This window comes from Neocloeon triangulifer, unplaced genomic scaffold (genome assembly GCF_031216515.1).
Source record: "Neocloeon triangulifer isolate White Clay Creek 2 clone unplaced genomic scaffold, ASM3121651v1 ptg000012l, whole genome shotgun sequence".
NCBI classification, from domain to species: domain Eukaryota; kingdom Metazoa; phylum Arthropoda; class Insecta; order Ephemeroptera; family Baetidae; genus Neocloeon; species Neocloeon triangulifer.
In genome coordinates, this window is record NW_026775554.1 from 11,542,201 (window position 1) to 11,559,299 (window position 17,099).

General features: G+C 36.2%; 6 protein-coding genes across 10 annotated transcripts; 2 read left to right on the plus strand and 4 right to left on the minus strand.

The window, feature by feature from the left end:
* The first annotated feature begins 24 nt into the window (after positions 1-24).
* LOC132196787 (uncharacterized) lies at positions 25-2,315 on the plus strand. The gene is made up of 4 exons (XM_059619664.1): positions 25-181; positions 385-898; positions 966-1,217; positions 1,276-2,315. The coding sequence occupies exons 2-4, from the start codon at positions 391-393 to the stop codon at positions 1,314-1,316; spliced, it is 801 nt and encodes a 266-aa protein (XP_059475647.1). The 5' UTR covers positions 25-181; positions 385-390; the 3' UTR covers positions 1,317-2,315.
* Positions 2,316-2,786: 471 nt separating this feature from the next.
* LOC132197545 (SH3 domain-binding glutamic acid-rich protein homolog) lies at positions 2,787-7,184 on the minus strand. The gene is made up of 5 exons (XM_059620890.1): positions 7,002-7,184; positions 6,222-6,407; positions 4,823-4,957; positions 4,672-4,761; positions 2,787-4,157 (listed from the first exon to the last, which is right to left on the minus strand). The coding sequence occupies exons 1-5, from the start codon at positions 7,044-7,046 to the stop codon at positions 4,077-4,079; spliced, it is 537 nt and encodes a 178-aa protein (XP_059476873.1). The 5' UTR covers positions 7,047-7,184; the 3' UTR covers positions 2,787-4,076.
* Positions 7,185-7,525: 341 nt separating this feature from the next.
* On the minus strand, positions 7,526-8,588 carry LOC132196952 (elongator complex protein 6-like). The gene is made up of 3 exons (XM_059619926.1): positions 8,432-8,588; positions 7,774-8,274; positions 7,526-7,715 (listed from the first exon to the last, which is right to left on the minus strand). The coding sequence occupies exons 1-3, from the start codon at positions 8,437-8,439 to the stop codon at positions 7,568-7,570; spliced, it is 657 nt and encodes a 218-aa protein (XP_059475909.1). The 5' UTR covers positions 8,440-8,588; the 3' UTR covers positions 7,526-7,567.
* A 93-nt stretch (positions 8,589-8,681) lies between these two features.
* LOC132196951 (Golgi to ER traffic protein 4 homolog) lies at positions 8,682-10,548 on the plus strand. Its single transcript, XM_059619925.1, has 8 exons — positions 8,682-8,922; positions 8,988-9,066; positions 9,187-9,281; positions 9,331-9,467; positions 9,525-9,663; positions 9,725-9,868; positions 9,920-10,068; positions 10,121-10,548. The coding sequence occupies exons 1-8, from the start codon at positions 8,804-8,806 to the stop codon at positions 10,234-10,236; spliced, it is 978 nt and encodes a 325-aa protein (XP_059475908.1). The 5' UTR covers positions 8,682-8,803; the 3' UTR covers positions 10,237-10,548.
* On the minus strand, positions 10,120-12,941 carry LOC132196949 (all trans-polyprenyl-diphosphate synthase PDSS2). 3 transcript variants are annotated; one of them, XM_059619919.1, is made up of 7 exons: positions 12,837-12,941; positions 12,613-12,775; positions 12,013-12,460; positions 11,828-11,956; positions 11,572-11,773; positions 11,101-11,514; positions 10,120-11,040 (listed from the first exon to the last, which is right to left on the minus strand). In XM_059619919.1, exons 3-7 carry the CDS (start codon positions 12,339-12,341, stop codon positions 10,885-10,887), a joined length of 1,230 nt encoding a protein of 409 aa, XP_059475902.1. In that variant the 5' UTR covers positions 12,342-12,460; positions 12,613-12,775; positions 12,837-12,941; the 3' UTR covers positions 10,120-10,884. The 3 variants fall into 3 exon arrangements, with proteins under 3 accessions (XP_059475902.1, XP_059475903.1, XP_059475904.1); XM_059619920.1 differs by having other exon boundaries at positions 12,594-12,775; XM_059619921.1 differs by lacking the exons at positions 12,613-12,775; positions 12,837-12,941 and having other exon boundaries at positions 12,013-12,572.
* A 635-nt stretch (positions 12,942-13,576) lies between these two features.
* On the minus strand, positions 13,577-16,129 carry LOC132196950 (tryptophan--tRNA ligase, mitochondrial). Of its 3 annotated transcripts, none has more exons than XM_059619923.1 (7): positions 16,005-16,129; positions 15,040-15,198; positions 14,809-14,982; positions 14,653-14,751; positions 14,424-14,590; positions 14,243-14,364; positions 13,577-14,189 (listed from the first exon to the last, which is right to left on the minus strand). In XM_059619923.1, exons 2-7 carry the CDS (start codon positions 15,109-15,111, stop codon positions 13,732-13,734), a joined length of 1,092 nt encoding a protein of 363 aa, XP_059475906.1. In that variant the 5' UTR covers positions 15,112-15,198; positions 16,005-16,129; the 3' UTR covers positions 13,577-13,731. The 3 variants fall into 3 exon arrangements, with proteins under 3 accessions (XP_059475906.1, XP_059475907.1, XP_059475905.1); XM_059619924.1 differs by having other exon boundaries at positions 16,011-16,028; XM_059619922.1 differs by lacking the exon at positions 16,005-16,129 and having other exon boundaries at positions 15,040-15,285.
* Positions 16,130-17,099: the final 970 nt, after the last annotated feature.

Genomic DNA, 17,099 nt, shown 5'->3' on the forward strand with positions numbered 1-17,099 from the left:
CGTTTCCCACGCCCGCCTCGCGCCTTCTCGCCTTGTTTTTGTTTGCGTTCTTGAGATTTGCAAAACACACCAGACACTAGCAGAGCAGATGTAAAATTGGAGTAAAAGTCTTGGTATCTCTTGGAAAATTTGCCCAGGATTGTTCCCATGAAGTTAACTGAGGAACACAACAACGTAAGAGGTGACTGGAAATTTTTTCATGTAGCACAATCGGGCCGAATCGGTTCAAAATAATTAAAAAATCTAGCTTTAAATTTAACTTTTCATTTTCTGAAGATTTTTACAGCTTTTATAAGACCTCAGAAATATTATACAAAAAATCTTGTTCTCGATGGGATCAAAATTCAATTAATTTCTTCTAAACTTGCGTTATCCTTTTTTTAGGAAAAAATGAATGAAGAAGAAGTAGTTGAGCGCTTGCACAAGTACAAAGAGGCAATCAAGCAGGATGTCCTCTTCATCAATATCGCTGACAAACTTATTACCCATAAGTTACTTGACAGAGACGAGTATTACCTTCTGAAAGAAATTCCCGAAAATGCACTACGTATGGAGAAATACCTGAATGACGTGTTGCCGAAAAAATTAGACGGATTTGGATACGCGTCTGCTTTTTCACATGTGCTTCGTATGACGGAGCCTCTGTGGCTTGCTGAAAAAATCAGGCCCCTTACACCTGACCCTCAATCGGCTAAGAAAGCCAGCAAAAGAAGGATTTCCAAATCAACATCACCGAGGAACCAATCTACGAGGAAAGACCAAGAGTCTCCCTCTTCATCGGGCGATGAGGTCGACGCTGTTAAGATTTGTCGATCAGAAACACCCAAGGAATCTGCTGCGGCCGGCAAAATAAACAACAATGATCAAGTTGAAGACAGAAGCAAATATTTGCAACTTGGTAATTCATGTTCAGCATAATATATCAGATTCAGGAAAAAACTAATTTTTTATTTGTATTTTTGCAGAAATCTCAAAGGAAATGATTGATGTAGTTAGCAACGACATTTATGTAATCCAAAAGTGGTGCTCCCTAGTACACGCCCTGGATATGGATAGCGACATGGCCTCTCTTCGCGTGAAAATGTTTTTAAATCCAGATGGAATAGATTACGTCATTGCTTCACTTATCAAAAGTTGGATTGGAAAAAATCCTAAGACAGCAAATTTGGGTTCATTGATTGATGCGCTAAGGAACGCAAGATTCAACTACGCTGCTTGTAAATACTATTAAATTTTTCTAATGGAAGTTTCCTGATCTTAAACTTTTCTTTTCAGGCCAGCTTGAGGAAACATTTATGACAACATTGTCATCATAGCCGCAGTAAATCGGCAAAGCCAACACACATCACCTTAAAATTACTCTCAGAATGGTCCAATATGCTTAATCTTGCCCCTATTGGGTGCTCAATTTTTTTATGTCACACCATAATTTCTCTACGTAACACTTTGTGTTGGTGCATCACCAGATCTCCACGAAACGTATTTTTATGATTTTTTTTATAATTTTCAGTTTTATTGTTAGTGTCCATGTGCAAGCTTATTCCTGGAGTTTAATTTTGTGCAATTTTCAAAGTGATTAAATAGTGTAATCCAAAACTTGACCGTATTAGCATTAGCATCTCCAAATAAATAATTAATGACAGGTCTGGATTTGCTATCGCCCATACAGGCCCTAGCCCAATTAAACACAAGTCTATGGTGAAACGATGTATTCAAATGTATGTAGACTACATTGCTGAAATAGGCTGCACTTTCTTAACAATATTGCATAGCAGTTGCACAGTGGGTGGATTAGCAGTTGTCCGCGCCTGACACTACATTTAATTTGATTAAAAAAATTTAAAATTGACAAATTTTTTTCCATTTGGAGTGGATTGCAAATGCAAATATTTGAAATTTCATTATTGTTCATTATTAAGTTTTACCCTTATCTCATCCATAGTTCATAAAAAAGTATTCACCTACAAGGCAAATTGCTAAAACTAGAACACCTGCTTGATAACTATTTAATTTTCACCTCGTAAGATTTTATTTACTTGATAGTGCACCATGAACAGTTTTATCAACTTGGTTATCTCAATTTGCATTTTTGTGAGGAATCGCATTATACTTGTGTGTTCCTCAAAAATATAGGAGTTAAGATCTTATTCATAGTTATTCCATACCACACCTGTTATGCTAGAAATAATAAATGGTTGAAAGTAATATGTTGAAGTCAAGAATTAAGTTTGGCTTGCCAGGACACCTCTTGCTATGTAAGTTCCAGGTAATTTCTTTGTAAGAATAGAACAAATAAAGATTAAAAATCACTCACTAAACAATATTTGATCCTTTTTTATCCAAATAACCCACTATGGTTTTAGCTTGTTGAATCATCCTAGGAATTATAAGAGCTGGGTTAGACATCATCTCAAAGGACTTAGACAAACAGGTGATTGCAACGAGGGTAGATCAAATGCGATCATATTAAGCTTAAAAATAGTTCCCACCCACAGCTACAAGTTATATGATTTCAAAGGTCTTTCATTGCAAGGACCCATTCAGTTTCAAAGGTGGTTCAACAAAGACAAATTTTTTTGAGGGTCTGAAAATATCAACACTTTAAAAAAATTTGAAGTTGCGAGCACTATGATAACTGCTTTTTTTCGTAAAAGATAATAGCCATCATAAATTTTTTAATCGCATCTAAATTCCATTTATTTAGAGATTTCCTTTGTTTCTTAATTTGCATGACATGAAATTAATACAACTACGCTTTGCTAAATGCGCTAAATGAAACAATGGTATCTTGTTCAAATTTACTTATTCTTTATTTAATGAAGGTTTCCACAAATGAAAAATAAAAAAATTGCAATTTCAAGTGACATGATAAACAAAGAAATTGAGACAAAATAAAAATTGTACATGATTACAAACACCTACTCCAGCCGGCGTTTTGTAAAAAGAATCCATTATTCAGCATTATAGAGTTGTGTGTAAATGTACTTTGGAGACTTACATATAAAGCATTTTGCAATTTTCACACATTGGAACAAAATCCTCATTCTTTAATAATTGTGTAGCATGTGCGCAATATTTTAGAGAGCCCAGTGTTAAGGCACAGCCCTAAAAGCTTTCCATAGTCGCCTGCACCTTGAGCAATTTGCAAAAAAAGATTTAGGATTGGCAACATGAAGGTTATTTCATTAAAAAAGACATAATATTGCAAAGTATAAATACAAGAACGTGCAATTTTTTACACCTAGAGTAATAATATTTCCTTTACAGAGAGATGTCGGAGACAAAGTACATTACACTTGGTACAAGTAATCATTTCCAATGACCTGTTACAATCAGCATGAGCATTTATTACAAAACTGCATTATTAATTGGATTTTAATAAAAATCTTTTTGGCGTCAAATACTGCATGGATTTTGCTAAAACCTAGGCCAATTAAGAATTGGTCCAAGCAAAATAAAGGTTAAAATAGAACGGTTTGCTTTGAAAAAATCGCATCTAAAAACTGCTGTACGGAATTTTTGTCACATTAGTTTAAATTCAGTCTAGCTCATATTTCAGCGAACGAAATAAAGCTATAGTAACAAGTCAAGGGATCGTATCATTTTTAAATAAGGACAAAGGGAATCAATTTGTTATTTCAAACTTATTCTTCCCTATATACTCATTAAAATAGAAAATTGAAATAAAAATTAAAAGGAAATTGATAAAATATGATAGAGAGGTCCAATATTTAATATTTGTATGACTCAAATTTTAGATTCACAAATAGTATTCAATTAATACTACAAGTTTCATATCAAACACCATTTTTTTTCACAATTTGGTACCTAAAGGCAAGCCAAGGCAGATGTGATGCAAAAATAATAATAAAGGCTGTTGCCTACTTTTCAAAAAAATTAGTTTTTATATTTTCAATAATGATCAGATAATAATAAAATAAATGAATATAATGGTGAAGAAGTGATGATTAGCAAATTACGTAAAATTCGGGAGGACAGTAAAGACGTTTGGCGACGCGGCTAATGAAAATGACTTACAATTAAGTCGGGATTTAGCAAAAAGACAATGATGAAGTTTACTCTTCATCCTCCCCTTCATCCTCCTCCTCTGCTTCTTCGTCCTTGTCTTTTTCCGCTGGCGCTTCTGTTGAATCGGCCTGTAAAATGTTCAACAAGTCAGTGCCAAGATTTGCGCAATATTTAATCACACGCTGCCCTTAATAATGAATGCAAAAAGAAATTTGTTACGAACTTTGTAAGGAAACAAAGTTCAATGCCATAAGAAGACTAATACCAAAATAATAAACCAGCTTTCTGGTTGCATCCTATTTCTCCTCAGACGCAACAATTTTTTATTATTATTTTTAATATGATATTATAAATAAGTAAATTTCCTGTTTAACAGAACAAGTTAAAAAAAATCACACCTTTCACTAGAACATTCAGCAGCTCTCTTTTCAACAAAAGATCAAAAACAAAACATCTATTTGTAAAGTAACAATACAGGTCTGCTATATATTCCAAGGATTTAAAATCGCATTTGTCGTGTGATTAATAGTCCAATCACTCCCAGACGCCCTTTTGGCACAGGAGCAACTGGCAAGTAAGAGTATTTTCTAGATGCTGAATGGACAGAATCTTTTCGGCACAATTTTTAATGAAAACACTCACCTGATCAGGTTTTGTTTCCTCGCTTGCTTCAGCTACGGCAGTCTTAAAGTTCACGGGCACTGGAATCTCAATGTCTCTGTCAATTGATGCCTATGGGAAAAATTAATATTCTGAAACCCTTAAATTTAAAATGGAGCAAGCAAAAACGTACCTCTCGGCTTCCAGCCACTCCATTTACTGTGCCGTTTGTGCCCTCCTTCTTTGCCGCTTTAGCAGGGTCAACAGGAACTTTCAGGAATTTTTCCAACTCATCGATTTCATTGCTCAAATCAAAGTCATCGTAATCCTGAAAACAAAGCATAATGGGGGAGTAAAATAACAAAAATATAAATTATTTTCATAAAACACTTGAATTAATAAAGTAACAACCCATTACACTGTCCTAAAATGATAAAATAAGAGGGTAATAACCTTAGTTTAATTTCTGGCTAAAATGTCAAGCAGAGAATAAAAATATTCAAATATAATAATCTGCGCTGCAAAGAAGGTTTTGGATGTTTCCACAAATAAGTTTTTATTTTTATTAACTAGCATGAAATAAAGCGTTAAGTAGTCTAATTTAAGTTGTTGCACAAGAGGAGCTTATTCATATAATTATACAATTTACAGTGTATAATATATTGCTAAAACGTAACGACGAAAATACTCAGCCAACAAAGTGCATGTATATATTTGTCTAATGCTACAAATGTAACGTATGAATTGTATAGCAATGAGACATGAGACACTCATTATTCTTATTTATAACACACTTTGATCTAAATAAAAATAAAAAGTTGATTAGACGTCAAAACGTAAGTTTAGCCCATCAGTAAATCAATAGACAAAATTAGCATTACAACAGATCTAATAATTAAATAGAATTAAATCATCACATTTTTTAGTCTGATCAAAACAAATTTTGTTTGTTCTTTTCTTGTTGCTATACGAGCTGAAGCACAAAATAAGGAAAGTCGCTGAGGCTTGAAAAACTGATTCACGAAGTTGCGCAAAAAAATTATATTGATTCATGCAGAGCCTGACGCCTGACCGCCTAATGGTAAGTTTTGCAACTTTATCTTATCGTTCAATTGTATAAACAATCTAGAAGCACCGACGCCTCGTAAAAATACTTATTTTAGCAACGAAAGTTTTTTGCGTTTCATTCAATGGCATTTTTAAAAAGTTTTTTTTAAAAAAAAAAAAAAAATTAGAAAAATAAATTTTTGTAATTTAATTCTAAATGAAAAGTAATTGCTTGTCTTAATAAAATTAAAAGACAAAAGACGACAGAAAGTAAAATTCAAGCTTTCTCTTTTGAAGAATCTCCTTATATGGCAAAAAAATTTAGCGCACACCAATTCATCTCATGTCAATAAACTGGTTAGTGTGCGGCCCGCACCGAGCACACACCGTGCATTAATGCACATCAAATTAGTTCAACCACTGCTCGGCTCAATGAGCCACACAGAGGAAACGAACGACTCGGAGCGACTGGCAAGAGGGAAGTGGGTGTGGCCCTCTCCCTTTGCTAGAAAAAGTACAAAAAATTGCCAATTTAAACAACTGACCCCACAGTACTCCTCGTCGTTGAAAATCTGGGGTGGCAGAGGGTGGCGATCGTTGTCTCTGTTCTTGCTGTTTTTCTGCATGAACTCTTTGTCCCCTTCCTTGCCCGGCTCTGTGATGTCCACGGCTTCGTAACTTATGCCTTTGCTCTCGAGGATCATCTGCACTCGTTGCTGGCGTTTTTTCACCTGCCACAAACACGAAATAAAATTTTTATTACAAAATCTGTATTCATATAGAACTATTTAAAATGACAAATTTTTTTATAATTATGTGCATACATAGTTGTTTTAATTTCTACAGATCAGAAAGTTGATTGCTTTAAAGACCCTAGTTGTCTGCTTGTTTCCCCATCAGTTATTTACTCAAACGAGTAGTCACGTCGTCAGCTTTTAGACAGCATTTGACTTAATTGGTCTGCAAGGTCAAGGTCATCGACGAATTGACAAATGCACCAAAACAAACTATGCATCAGAATTTTTTACAATGAACTTTATGAACTCTCCCTGTTCCGATTTGTTTTTAACTTCTATTAAAGAGCATTCCCGTTGAACCAATTTTCTTGGCCAGGGCATGAGACATGGCGAAGAGTAGGGAATAATTAGCACTACGGCATAATTTGCGAGAAAATTCGACTTTCAACGCGGCGGCACTGAGCATGTGCTTGTCGCCGAACAGACATTTCGGACTCTATTGTGTTAGCAAGCGAGACGAGATCCCAAGAGAAGAGAGAGTCGGCCCGGAATGCAGTTCGTTTGGTTAGCGGAGTTCAGGGCGCTTACCTCTTTGTTTCCGGATATTCCAGAGATGAAGACCTTGACGACCATCTTCAGGCTTGTTTCCTAACCCTTGCAGCCGATTCCTCTTGCGGTTAATTTTACTACGACCCGGGAAATCCGAAGCTCCTTTCAGTCAGCTGCTTCTGGTGCTACGCCTTGATTGGCAAAACCAATGTCTTCCTCGACCACCGGAGCGACTCGGCGCCACCGTCGACCGCCTCTCCCTCTCGCCGCACACCGCGAAAGGACCCTTCCCCTGCCTCCGTGCGCCGTCTCCACTGCTTCTTCTTGAGGAATGTTATTTTTTGCAACCCACCCTCCCATCTCCCCCGCCGCCCCCTATCAAATTCCGCCTTCTGATTCTGATGCTGCGCTCTGATAATTTTACAGGCGGACAACCACAAGGACGATTGATTTTGCTCTCAATTATAAAATGATTTTCAAAATTCCATAAATCATTACTCTGCAAAAGTTGAAATAAAATTGTTTTCGCAAATTTAGAAACACATATTGTAAAATATTTTGAAATAAAATAAACTGATTATACACCATTTAAAAAAATTAAGAATTTATCCTCTGTTAATAACAACAGTTCTCAAAGGAGCGACGTTGGCAAAAAACTGAGACGCATGTTTCACAGACGCAGCAAGTCTTTTAGATTCCTCATCCTCTGTTTCTACATGAGCTAGGACAGCTAAAGACGATCTTTTCCCTCCACTGTAAGAATAAATCAATTAATATCATAAATTAATTAATTTTTAAATAATGTTAATACTTTTCAATAAAAATTGATGCAAGTAGCCACTGAAGAAAGCATTGCACTTGTTTCACAGAGCAATTCAAGCCGAGGAGCACACTGATGTCGTCTACGATTAGAGCCACTCGATCATAATTTTTGTGCAGGGTTTTCACATTTTCTTCAACTTGTCTGCAAAGCCACTGTAGGAGAACATCGCCTGTTTGAACTGAATTTGAGTCTAGCAATTTCTCTTGGGATGCCTTCAAATTGTCAATGAACTTCACTTGTTCTTTCTCTATACAGCTCTTCAAATTGAAACCAATTTTCATTCCAATGTAATTGTAGTGGCTCTGCGGGTGTAGAAGGGCCACAAAACAAACCCCCTCGTTGTTCTTCAAGGAGTAGTCAATAATGGTGCTCAAAATGTGATTTCCGTGGCTGTGGTTTCCATTTTCAACAACTCCGATCAACTTCCCATCGTGCTTTTCTCTTTTCTTCAGTTCAAGCTGTACGGATATCTGGCTCTCTTTTATTTTCCTGAGAAAAATTTGTGTCTTAACTCTTAATCAAAATTAGTCACACAAACATTGCAGAATAAAATTGAAATTGCGAGACGGTATTTCATCGCTTCTTTCTGCACATCGACTTACGTCGAGGACTCGTCAACAGATATTGAGTCAAAAATAGAACTTACGGATCCATTGTCAATTAATTGGCTATCGTCCACTTTTAATCTGGCTGCGGTTCATTGAAAATTTTGTGACATCAACCAAGAAATTCTCACCATGTGTTTTTGCTTCCAAGCAAAATAAAAGATTCAAACTTCCCGGTGATGCAAAGACTCCTGATTGGCCAATTAGAACCTCGTGACCTTTACAGTGCCACTGTTGCACCAATGGAAATTCTCCAACCAAGCATACATATGTTTTAGGTGACGTCACTTACAATCTCGGGTTCCATATTTGTTGTTGTTTCATGCGAGTTAAAAAGTGTAACTCAATTCGGTCTGATTGCGCTGAAAAATTAGCCGCTTTTTTCGCATACAGTCGTCGACCCGGCGAGAGAAATGGCTAGTGCGGGAGGTAGAGCAGCCGGTGCTCAAAGGGTTCTGGCCAAACTGCAGGAGTCGCTGAGCAATGAGAAATATTATGAGGCGCATCAGATGTACAGAACTCTCTACTTTCGGTATGAAAACATTTGAAAAAAATGCAAAATAAAAAAAATCCTAATGAATATCTAATAAATTACAGCTACTCTAGCCAAAAGCGGTACCCAGAATTGCTCGATTTGCTCTACGACGGTGCTACAAAATTATTGTTGAAGAATCAGGTGCGTATGCATTAAAAAATTGCTCAACCGTACTTGGTGCACACCATATTAATCTTGCTCTACCTACGCTACAATAAGTGCATTTAAACGTCACATGTCATTGCATATTCTCTTTTACAGCAAGGAAGTGGGGCCGACTTGGCAATTCTTTTTGTCGATGTCTTGACAACTGCAAATTCTCCAACATCCGAGGAAAACTTCCAGAAAATTTCGCAGTAATTCTAAATTTAAAACTTTTGAAAATAAAACTAGTGTGTTTTGTAGTTTGTTCCAACTCATCAACTCCTCCGCACCTGAACGAGACACTTATCTTGTCAAGGCTTTACGATGGTCGGGCATGGACGAGACGAAAAAGGGACACCCGCAGCTACACAAAGCCATTGCGCAAGTCTTTTGGAAAGGTTGGGTTTTTCATAATTTGTCTTTAGAAAGATTTTGAAACATTTCTATGCTTACAGAAAAAAATTACTTCTTGGCTCGCTTCCATTTTATGCATTCTCCTGATGGTCGTAACTGTGCAAAAATGTTGGTGGAACTCCATGTTGCTAGAGGCTTTTCAAATGAAGTTGACCTTTTCATCGCCCAGGCTGTTCTCCAGTAAGGAAGATTAAATCAGTGGATTAATTACCATATCAACAATACATTCACTTTTTTGCAGATATTTGTGCCTCCAAAACAAAAATGCTGCTGTATTAGCTTTTACAAGTTACACAGCAAATCATCCAAACATCATGAAAAGGAACCCTCCGTTCATTATGCCTCTGTTGAATTTCCTTTGGTTTTTGTTGCAAGCAATTGAAAGGTGTGTAATAAACATCAAGCTCAAACTGTTTAAATTTAAACTCATTTTCAGCGGTAAACTAGCCATTTTCAAAATGCTGTGTGATAAGTATCGGCCAAGCTTAGGAAGAGATCCATCTTACCAGGAGTATTTGGATAAAATTGCCCAAATCTTCTTTGGGGTCCGTCCTCCCCCAAATTCTAGACCTCGAGGATTGTTTGGTATTTTTTTTCTGCTATTGTAAAAGGTGATATTTTTAATCTAATCTTATAGACAACCTTTTGCAACAACTATTGGGTGGCGCAGACGATGATTCTGATGAAGAAGGAGCCTCTGCAAGTTCTAGTTCTGGTCAAAAATCTCAGCCAATGGAAACTGAAATGGATTAAGAGTTGCCTTTTGATATTTTGTTTAATGTCGCAATTTTTTTACTTTACAATTTGAGCTATTTGTATAGATGGGCTGGAGATCACTAAATACTTGCTGATGCATACCATAAACTTTACAAAAGCACTGATTATTTGCCTAGTTAAAACTATAATCAATTCGATGATGAAAGGCAGACTGATGCTATCCATCTTATTATTATATTTATTGGAAAACTTTAACTCAAAACGGTTTTGTTAAATACTTGTAATTTCAATGCTTATGTTAATTCTTTGGTTTTTTTAATAAAGAATTTCTAATATAAAATTGCTGTATACAGCTGTATATTATTTGTTGTGCCTTGATAAGTACATCAAAAAGTAAACGCCATTGTGTTATAAAATAAAATATATTCTTCATTAAGTTAACATTCACAATAAACTTTTCATCTTTGATTTAAATAATATGCCTCCACCCTTTATGTTGTCTTTTCGAACAGTAAATATACAGATAAATTTTGTGTGATGTAAAAATATTGCATGGGGGATCAATCAAGTAGTGGTTTGGCAAAGTAAAAGTTGTAACATCGAAAACAACACAGTCTCGTCAGCATATTATAATTAAATATTAATTACACTGCCCTATAAGCTATTACTGTGTTGGAGTTCTAGTCAGATCTCACCCATGGCAAAAATTATGTTCGAAAGGGCTTTTCTCGCATCATTCTCCTCAAAGCCTTCCAACTCCTGCAAGGCTTTTTGAGCATGGTGTCTCTGAAGCTCCTTGGTCTGGGCAATCCCTGGTCCTTTCATGACAGCAGCGTGTATCTGCAATTTGATTTACTTTATTAGTAACGTAAAGTAGGCACTTATTTAGGTTAAGCTGACCTTAGAGTAATCAACATCATCAATGTTTTCCCTGCCTTTGTCTATCTCTTCAAAAAGAGATGGGTCATGTTGAAGGGTGAAGATGACTGGAGCCGACGTCAAGGTGAATGACATCTGTCCGTCTGCCCCAGCGGAGCTAGTAAAAGGCTCCAGTTCGAGACATGCTTGCCAAGCCAGAGCCAAGTGTTGTCCAAATCTGTAACCCATCAACTGCAGCTCCTCTCCATGGCCAGCCAGTTTCAGTGTGCCTTGACAAGACTTGCCCAATAGGCTACCGGCTGACAAAACACTGCGCAAGGTCCAGTCCTGCTCTGTGAGCCCTGGTGAAGGCAACGGCTGGTTTTGTTTGTCTCGTTCTCCGACAAATTCAGCTTCAGCCATGTCCCGCACAGCACTGCTCATCAGCTCGACCAGCTAATTTTGAGACACATGCACTTTATTCAGTGGAAACAGTTAATGGGAAAATCAAACCTCACAGTTTCGAAGAGTGGCAAGTTCAGCACAAGAGTTGCCAAGTAAATAGTCACCACTTAGTAAGGCAATTTTGTTGCCAAAGGTCATGTCTTGCATAGTGCGATCGTCGGGGTACATTCCAGGGTAAATGTTAACTAAGCCCTTGTGCACGAGATTGCTTGTCCTGATCATTTCGGTGACCTCTGCCAAAGCACGTTGGCTGAAATAGAAGATTATATAACAACAGTTTGATACCAAAAATAGCTATACTAACCTGTGAAGAACACCTGCAGCTTTGTCAATTTCAATATCGTCCACAAGCTTGTGTCCAGCTACTTTAGATACCAGAAGGACGATGAGACCCCAGGCTTGCATGCTGCTTCGTCCATTATTTAATAAGCCCCTGAATAAAGACAAATGAATACATCTGACATTTTAAAAAGAGAAAAAACTTATTACTTTGCGGTTTTCAGGAGTGGGTGGTTAGAGCCAACCAATTTACGCAAATGGAGAGCGATATTGGCAATTTCATCACTGAGCAACCATCGCAAACTTAAGAAGGACGTAGGATAGCCGACGATTTTTTCAGCTTCTGACACGGCCCTATTCCAATCTGGTCGGGGGTTGATGGCCTGTTTGTTGAGCTGGACGGAAGACGTGGAGAATAAATTATGTCCTTGCACAAGCACTGACACAGTGGGTGCATTCCGGTACACCAGACTAGTCTTGGAGAACAGGAATCTTCCTGCTCTGGACACACAGTAAATGGGTTTCGTTGCAAGAGACATTTTTTCTCGTTTCACTCTCGACTCTGTCTGTGGATCCGTCTGCTGCGCACACTAAACTTTCGTACACATTGAACTCTCTCCGGATTCTAGTTCAGGTTTGTAGGTCTTGAGGATGTTCTCTGAAAGAGAAAGTTTTCCATACAAATCAAAGGAGTGAAAAACGTAAAAATTAAAATCATAGAGCATGGTATTGGTGGAGAAAGTTTTCTCCTGCCACCTGCTGCTGCACCTGAGAAGATCGAAGGTACCTACCACCTTCGGAGAAAAATACCTGGAAGGGAGAACCATTGTTGCCAGACTTTCAAACACAACAACAAAGCACTCGCCCTTGGCGAGTCGCTTGGCGAGTCGCTTTTGTTCACTTTTTTCTTTTATGGCAGAGAAGAGGCCTTGCTTTGGTATGGGCAAGTCTTTGTGAAGGAATTGTTTAAAATCTGCAAATATATGATAATTTAATCAATGCTCAAAAACACAATTAACAACTAAATTACTCACAAGGTTTCAACTTCTTGATCACGACTCACGTCTTTTTGCCCTCCTTGTTTTTGCCTTTCTGTGTTTACTAGCGCCTGATAGTGATTGGTGGGCAACCAGATAACTCTGAAATCCAACCAATTGCGAATGAGAAAAGAAACTAATCTGAAACCATTTGGCGCGATTTGGAAGCAAATACATGAGCTTATTGGGCTGAATAAGTGTAAATTACTTATTCATAATAATGCGCCACGCCACATTTGGAAATTTGAATTATTATGTGAAACATGAAATACATATATGGCAGAAAATATTTTTAATTATTTTATTAATTTTTTTTAAATGCTTTTTCACTTCATGACTGTATACTTTCAAGACTCAATACCATTAATAATATTTTTGATATTATTTATGCTTTAAATTTATGAGGTATAATAATTAAATACATGAATTATTCTACCACTTATATATTTATCATAAAAATTTAATAGTGTTTTAAATAATATTATGATTAAAATGTAAATTTATGGTGTGCGTTTTTGAATTAATGCATAATTTATTTTTCATTTAAATATAAAATTTTTGATGCAATTAAATTATTCCATATTATATTTTGAAATAATTCTAACGTTTTATGAAAATAAATTTTTTTAAATGCAGAATAATTAATAGAATTAATTAGGATAACTTCAAAATATAATTATGTGATTTATGCCAATAATTCAACTCATAGGGTGACATTAAAAAAAAGACTATTAAAATTGAAAATTAATGAGCCAACTTAATGGTCTTATAGTTATAAGCTTGTATTATTTACACATTTGTACCAGATTTGTTAATTTTATAAATAAATAGTTTCTTTGTTTTTCTTTGCCTTTGAATTTATTTGACATTAATTTTGCTACAAAAATTGACCTTAAGCAAGGTTTAGCCCAACTTTATTTCTCACTTCAGCCCAAGTTTTATCAGCTATTGAATGTGCTCGACAAGCACCATTGTCCAACACTTTTTGAACATAGCCTGGATCTTTCACTATCCTATCATACTCTTGTCTTATGGGAGTTAAATATTCAATTAAAACGTCAGCAACACGTAACTTAAATTTAGCGGTATCTACGTCAGCATTTTCAGAACAAACCTGCTGAGGGGTCTTGCCTGTACAAAGAGAAACCAAGTCAATTAGAGTTGCTACTCCTCGTCGATTTTCAGGATCGTAAGTAACTTTGGAAGTGAAATCTGTGATGGCCTTTTTACATTTTTCCAAAATCACTTTAGGTTCATCCAAAAGGTTTATCCTGCTTTTAGGATCAGGGTCAGACTTTGACATTTTCTTCTCAGGGTTTCGTAAACTTCGTAACCGACCAGATTGACTCTCTATCAAAGCAGATTCATAGATAACTTTTAAAATGGACAATTGTAACTCTTACTTTCGACCATGGCCTCAATCCGGGGAAAGGTCTTCCCATACCGAGAGTTAAAATTTTTGGCTAACTCTTGTACTAAATAAATGTGTGGCAACTGATCTTCGCCAACAGGAACATGCGTTGCTCTAATAAAATATTGTGTCTGTTAGAAAATATGAGCAGGCTAGTTTTGAAAACGACTTACTTATAGAGAAGAATATCTGCAGTTTGTAGAACTGGATAGAGGAAAATACCCAGGGGGATTTCTTTGCCACATAAAGCCGACTTTTCTTTAAACTGTGGTAAATGTCCCAGACGAGCCATCGTTGTCATGCAACAGAGGACCCAGCACAGTTCAGAGTGACGACTCACCTATTAAAATTGTTATTTATGTGTAATTTTGGACTAACAATAAGCTATTTATTTTAGCTTACAGACGATTGTAAAAATAATACACTCTTTTCGGGGCAAATTCCACTTGCTAGAAGCGATGCTGTGCATGCTAAATTATTTTTTAAAAGCTCTTTTGGTTCCTATAAAATTACAAAGATCAAAATTTTTATATGATTGAGATACTGCCATAAATTTACGTGTTTCATCGTGATTGCGTGCAAATCAACAACGCTGAGGATAATATCTTCTCCTTGATCTTGCAATTCCTTCCATTTTCGAATGGCTCCAAAATAATTGCCAGCGTGCAAATGCCCTGTTGGTTGGATTCCAGAGAATATCCTCCTCTTATGATGTTCAGCACTTTTACTTGACTGAAATTGAAAAAAATTGAATAAACGATGATGGAAAAAAATCTAGTTAACACAGACTTGTTTGCTGAGAAGTTCTGCAGTCATGGAGAAATGTCTCTTGACTATTTTTCCAAGGAGAGATCGATGCATTTCTGTTTTGCTGAAGTTTTGGCAAACGATGAGTGGTAAACAAAATTTAATTCATTTCACGTGGATGCAAAATTTTGGAGATCAAACCTAGAAGAGAATGGAGAAGAACGCAAATTGTATACAAAAAGCACAAGGCGGCCTACGCTGATCGAAAATACAAAATAAAAATCAAATAAAAATAAATACAAATGCAGCCAACCGCACGTGGGTGAAGCCGACGACCACGCCCACCACAAGTAGTTTTGTTTCTCCCTTTCCCCCTACCCAACAAGAAAATTTTTTCCTCTGATTTACTCACTCCAATATAATATAATTTAATATTGCTAATATTGATCGACTCAATCGCCAGTTAGTTGACTTTTTTTAAAGTTTAAAATACCCTAAAGTTATGTGTATTCAAATCTAATGGGTTATGAAAAATTGAAAAAATGCTAATATAGGGTCGTTTTTTATGAAAATTAAGTCAGCTTTTATCATGTAATCAGATAAATAAATTAATTTCTGAATTTTTGGCACCATCCAAATGTCGAAAAATTCGGCCGTCGTTCGGCAATCGGCGTCTAAAGTTGGGGGCGGGTCGCGATGTCTGCGAGTCCACACGCCCACTTTTGCTGCGACGGCGAAAGCACACCTTTGTTGAGCAAAAGTAGCGATCGGAAACTTTGGAGCGACGTTTTTGCCAAAAATAAAGATTGTCTCGCGGCCGTATGCATATAATTATTTAGCAGGATTATTTAAAAGCTTAATATTCACGCGGCCGATGCGACTAGGGAGTTTAAAACCGAAAAAATCACCACGAAATGTGGCCGAGCGGGTGCCGTGGAGCCGGGTTTGGCGCAAAGATGAAGTCGCGGGGAGGGAATAAGACATTAATCCGATCAGTTTTACCCTACCTTTACCGGGATATTAAATTTTTGAAGTCCCTTGGTCATCGAGAGTCCTCAAAAGTCCTCCGTTGAGGGAAAACCGGCGACATAAGCGAGACGACTCCGGCGGCGGCTCCTTCTTGGCGCAAGCGATGCACGCGAGCGCCACGAGAGGGCGAAAAAGCGGCGGGAAGAAAATTGAATGAAAACGATAATTAAAAAATTAATTACAGGAAGGCACGGAGATTAACAAATCTTATATTAAAAATTTTGAAAAAAAATTAGAATTTTTTTGATATTTTTTTTATCAAAATCCAACCACGAGTTAAAAAGTTCCATAAGGGTTTGCTAATGGTGTTGCCATAATTAAAATATTTATTTTAGAGAAAAAAACTTAATTACAAAGTTGTTGGCAAAGATTTATTCTTTCATAATGTTTTTGATTAAATTTTGGAATCTTGATTTTTTCTTCATGAAAAAATGCTTTGAATTTGAAATTGTCAATTTTTACAATGAAAAAAATTTTTTGGAATTTTTTCAAGATAGCCAATCTAATTCTCGTTTAATTTTGACCCTAGATTCCAATTTTCATTCAAATATTCCTGGCCGTATTGAAAAAACAAACGATTTTCCGAAAGATGCAGATTCCCCGAAACGGGCGACTTACATAGCACTATTCTTTAGCGTTTAATTAACAAACCGCTTGGAATATTTGAATGAAAATTGGAATCTAGGGTCAAAATTAAACGAGAATTAGATTGGCTATCTTGAAAAAATTCCAAAAAATTTTTTTCATTGTAAAAATTGACAATTTCAAATTCAAAGCATTTTTTCATGAAGAAAAAATCAAGATTCCAAAATTTAATCAAAAACATTATGAAAGAATAAATCTTTGCCAACAACTTTGTAATTAAGTTTTTTTCTCTAAAATAAATATTTTAATTATGGCAACACCATTAGCAAACCCTTATGGAACTTTTTAACTCGTGGTTGGATTTTGATAAAAAAAATATCAAAAAAATTCTAATTTTTTTTCAAAATTTTTAATATAAGATTTGTTAATCTCCGTGCCTTCCTGTAATTAATTTTTTAATTATCGTTTTCATTCAATTTTCTTCCCGC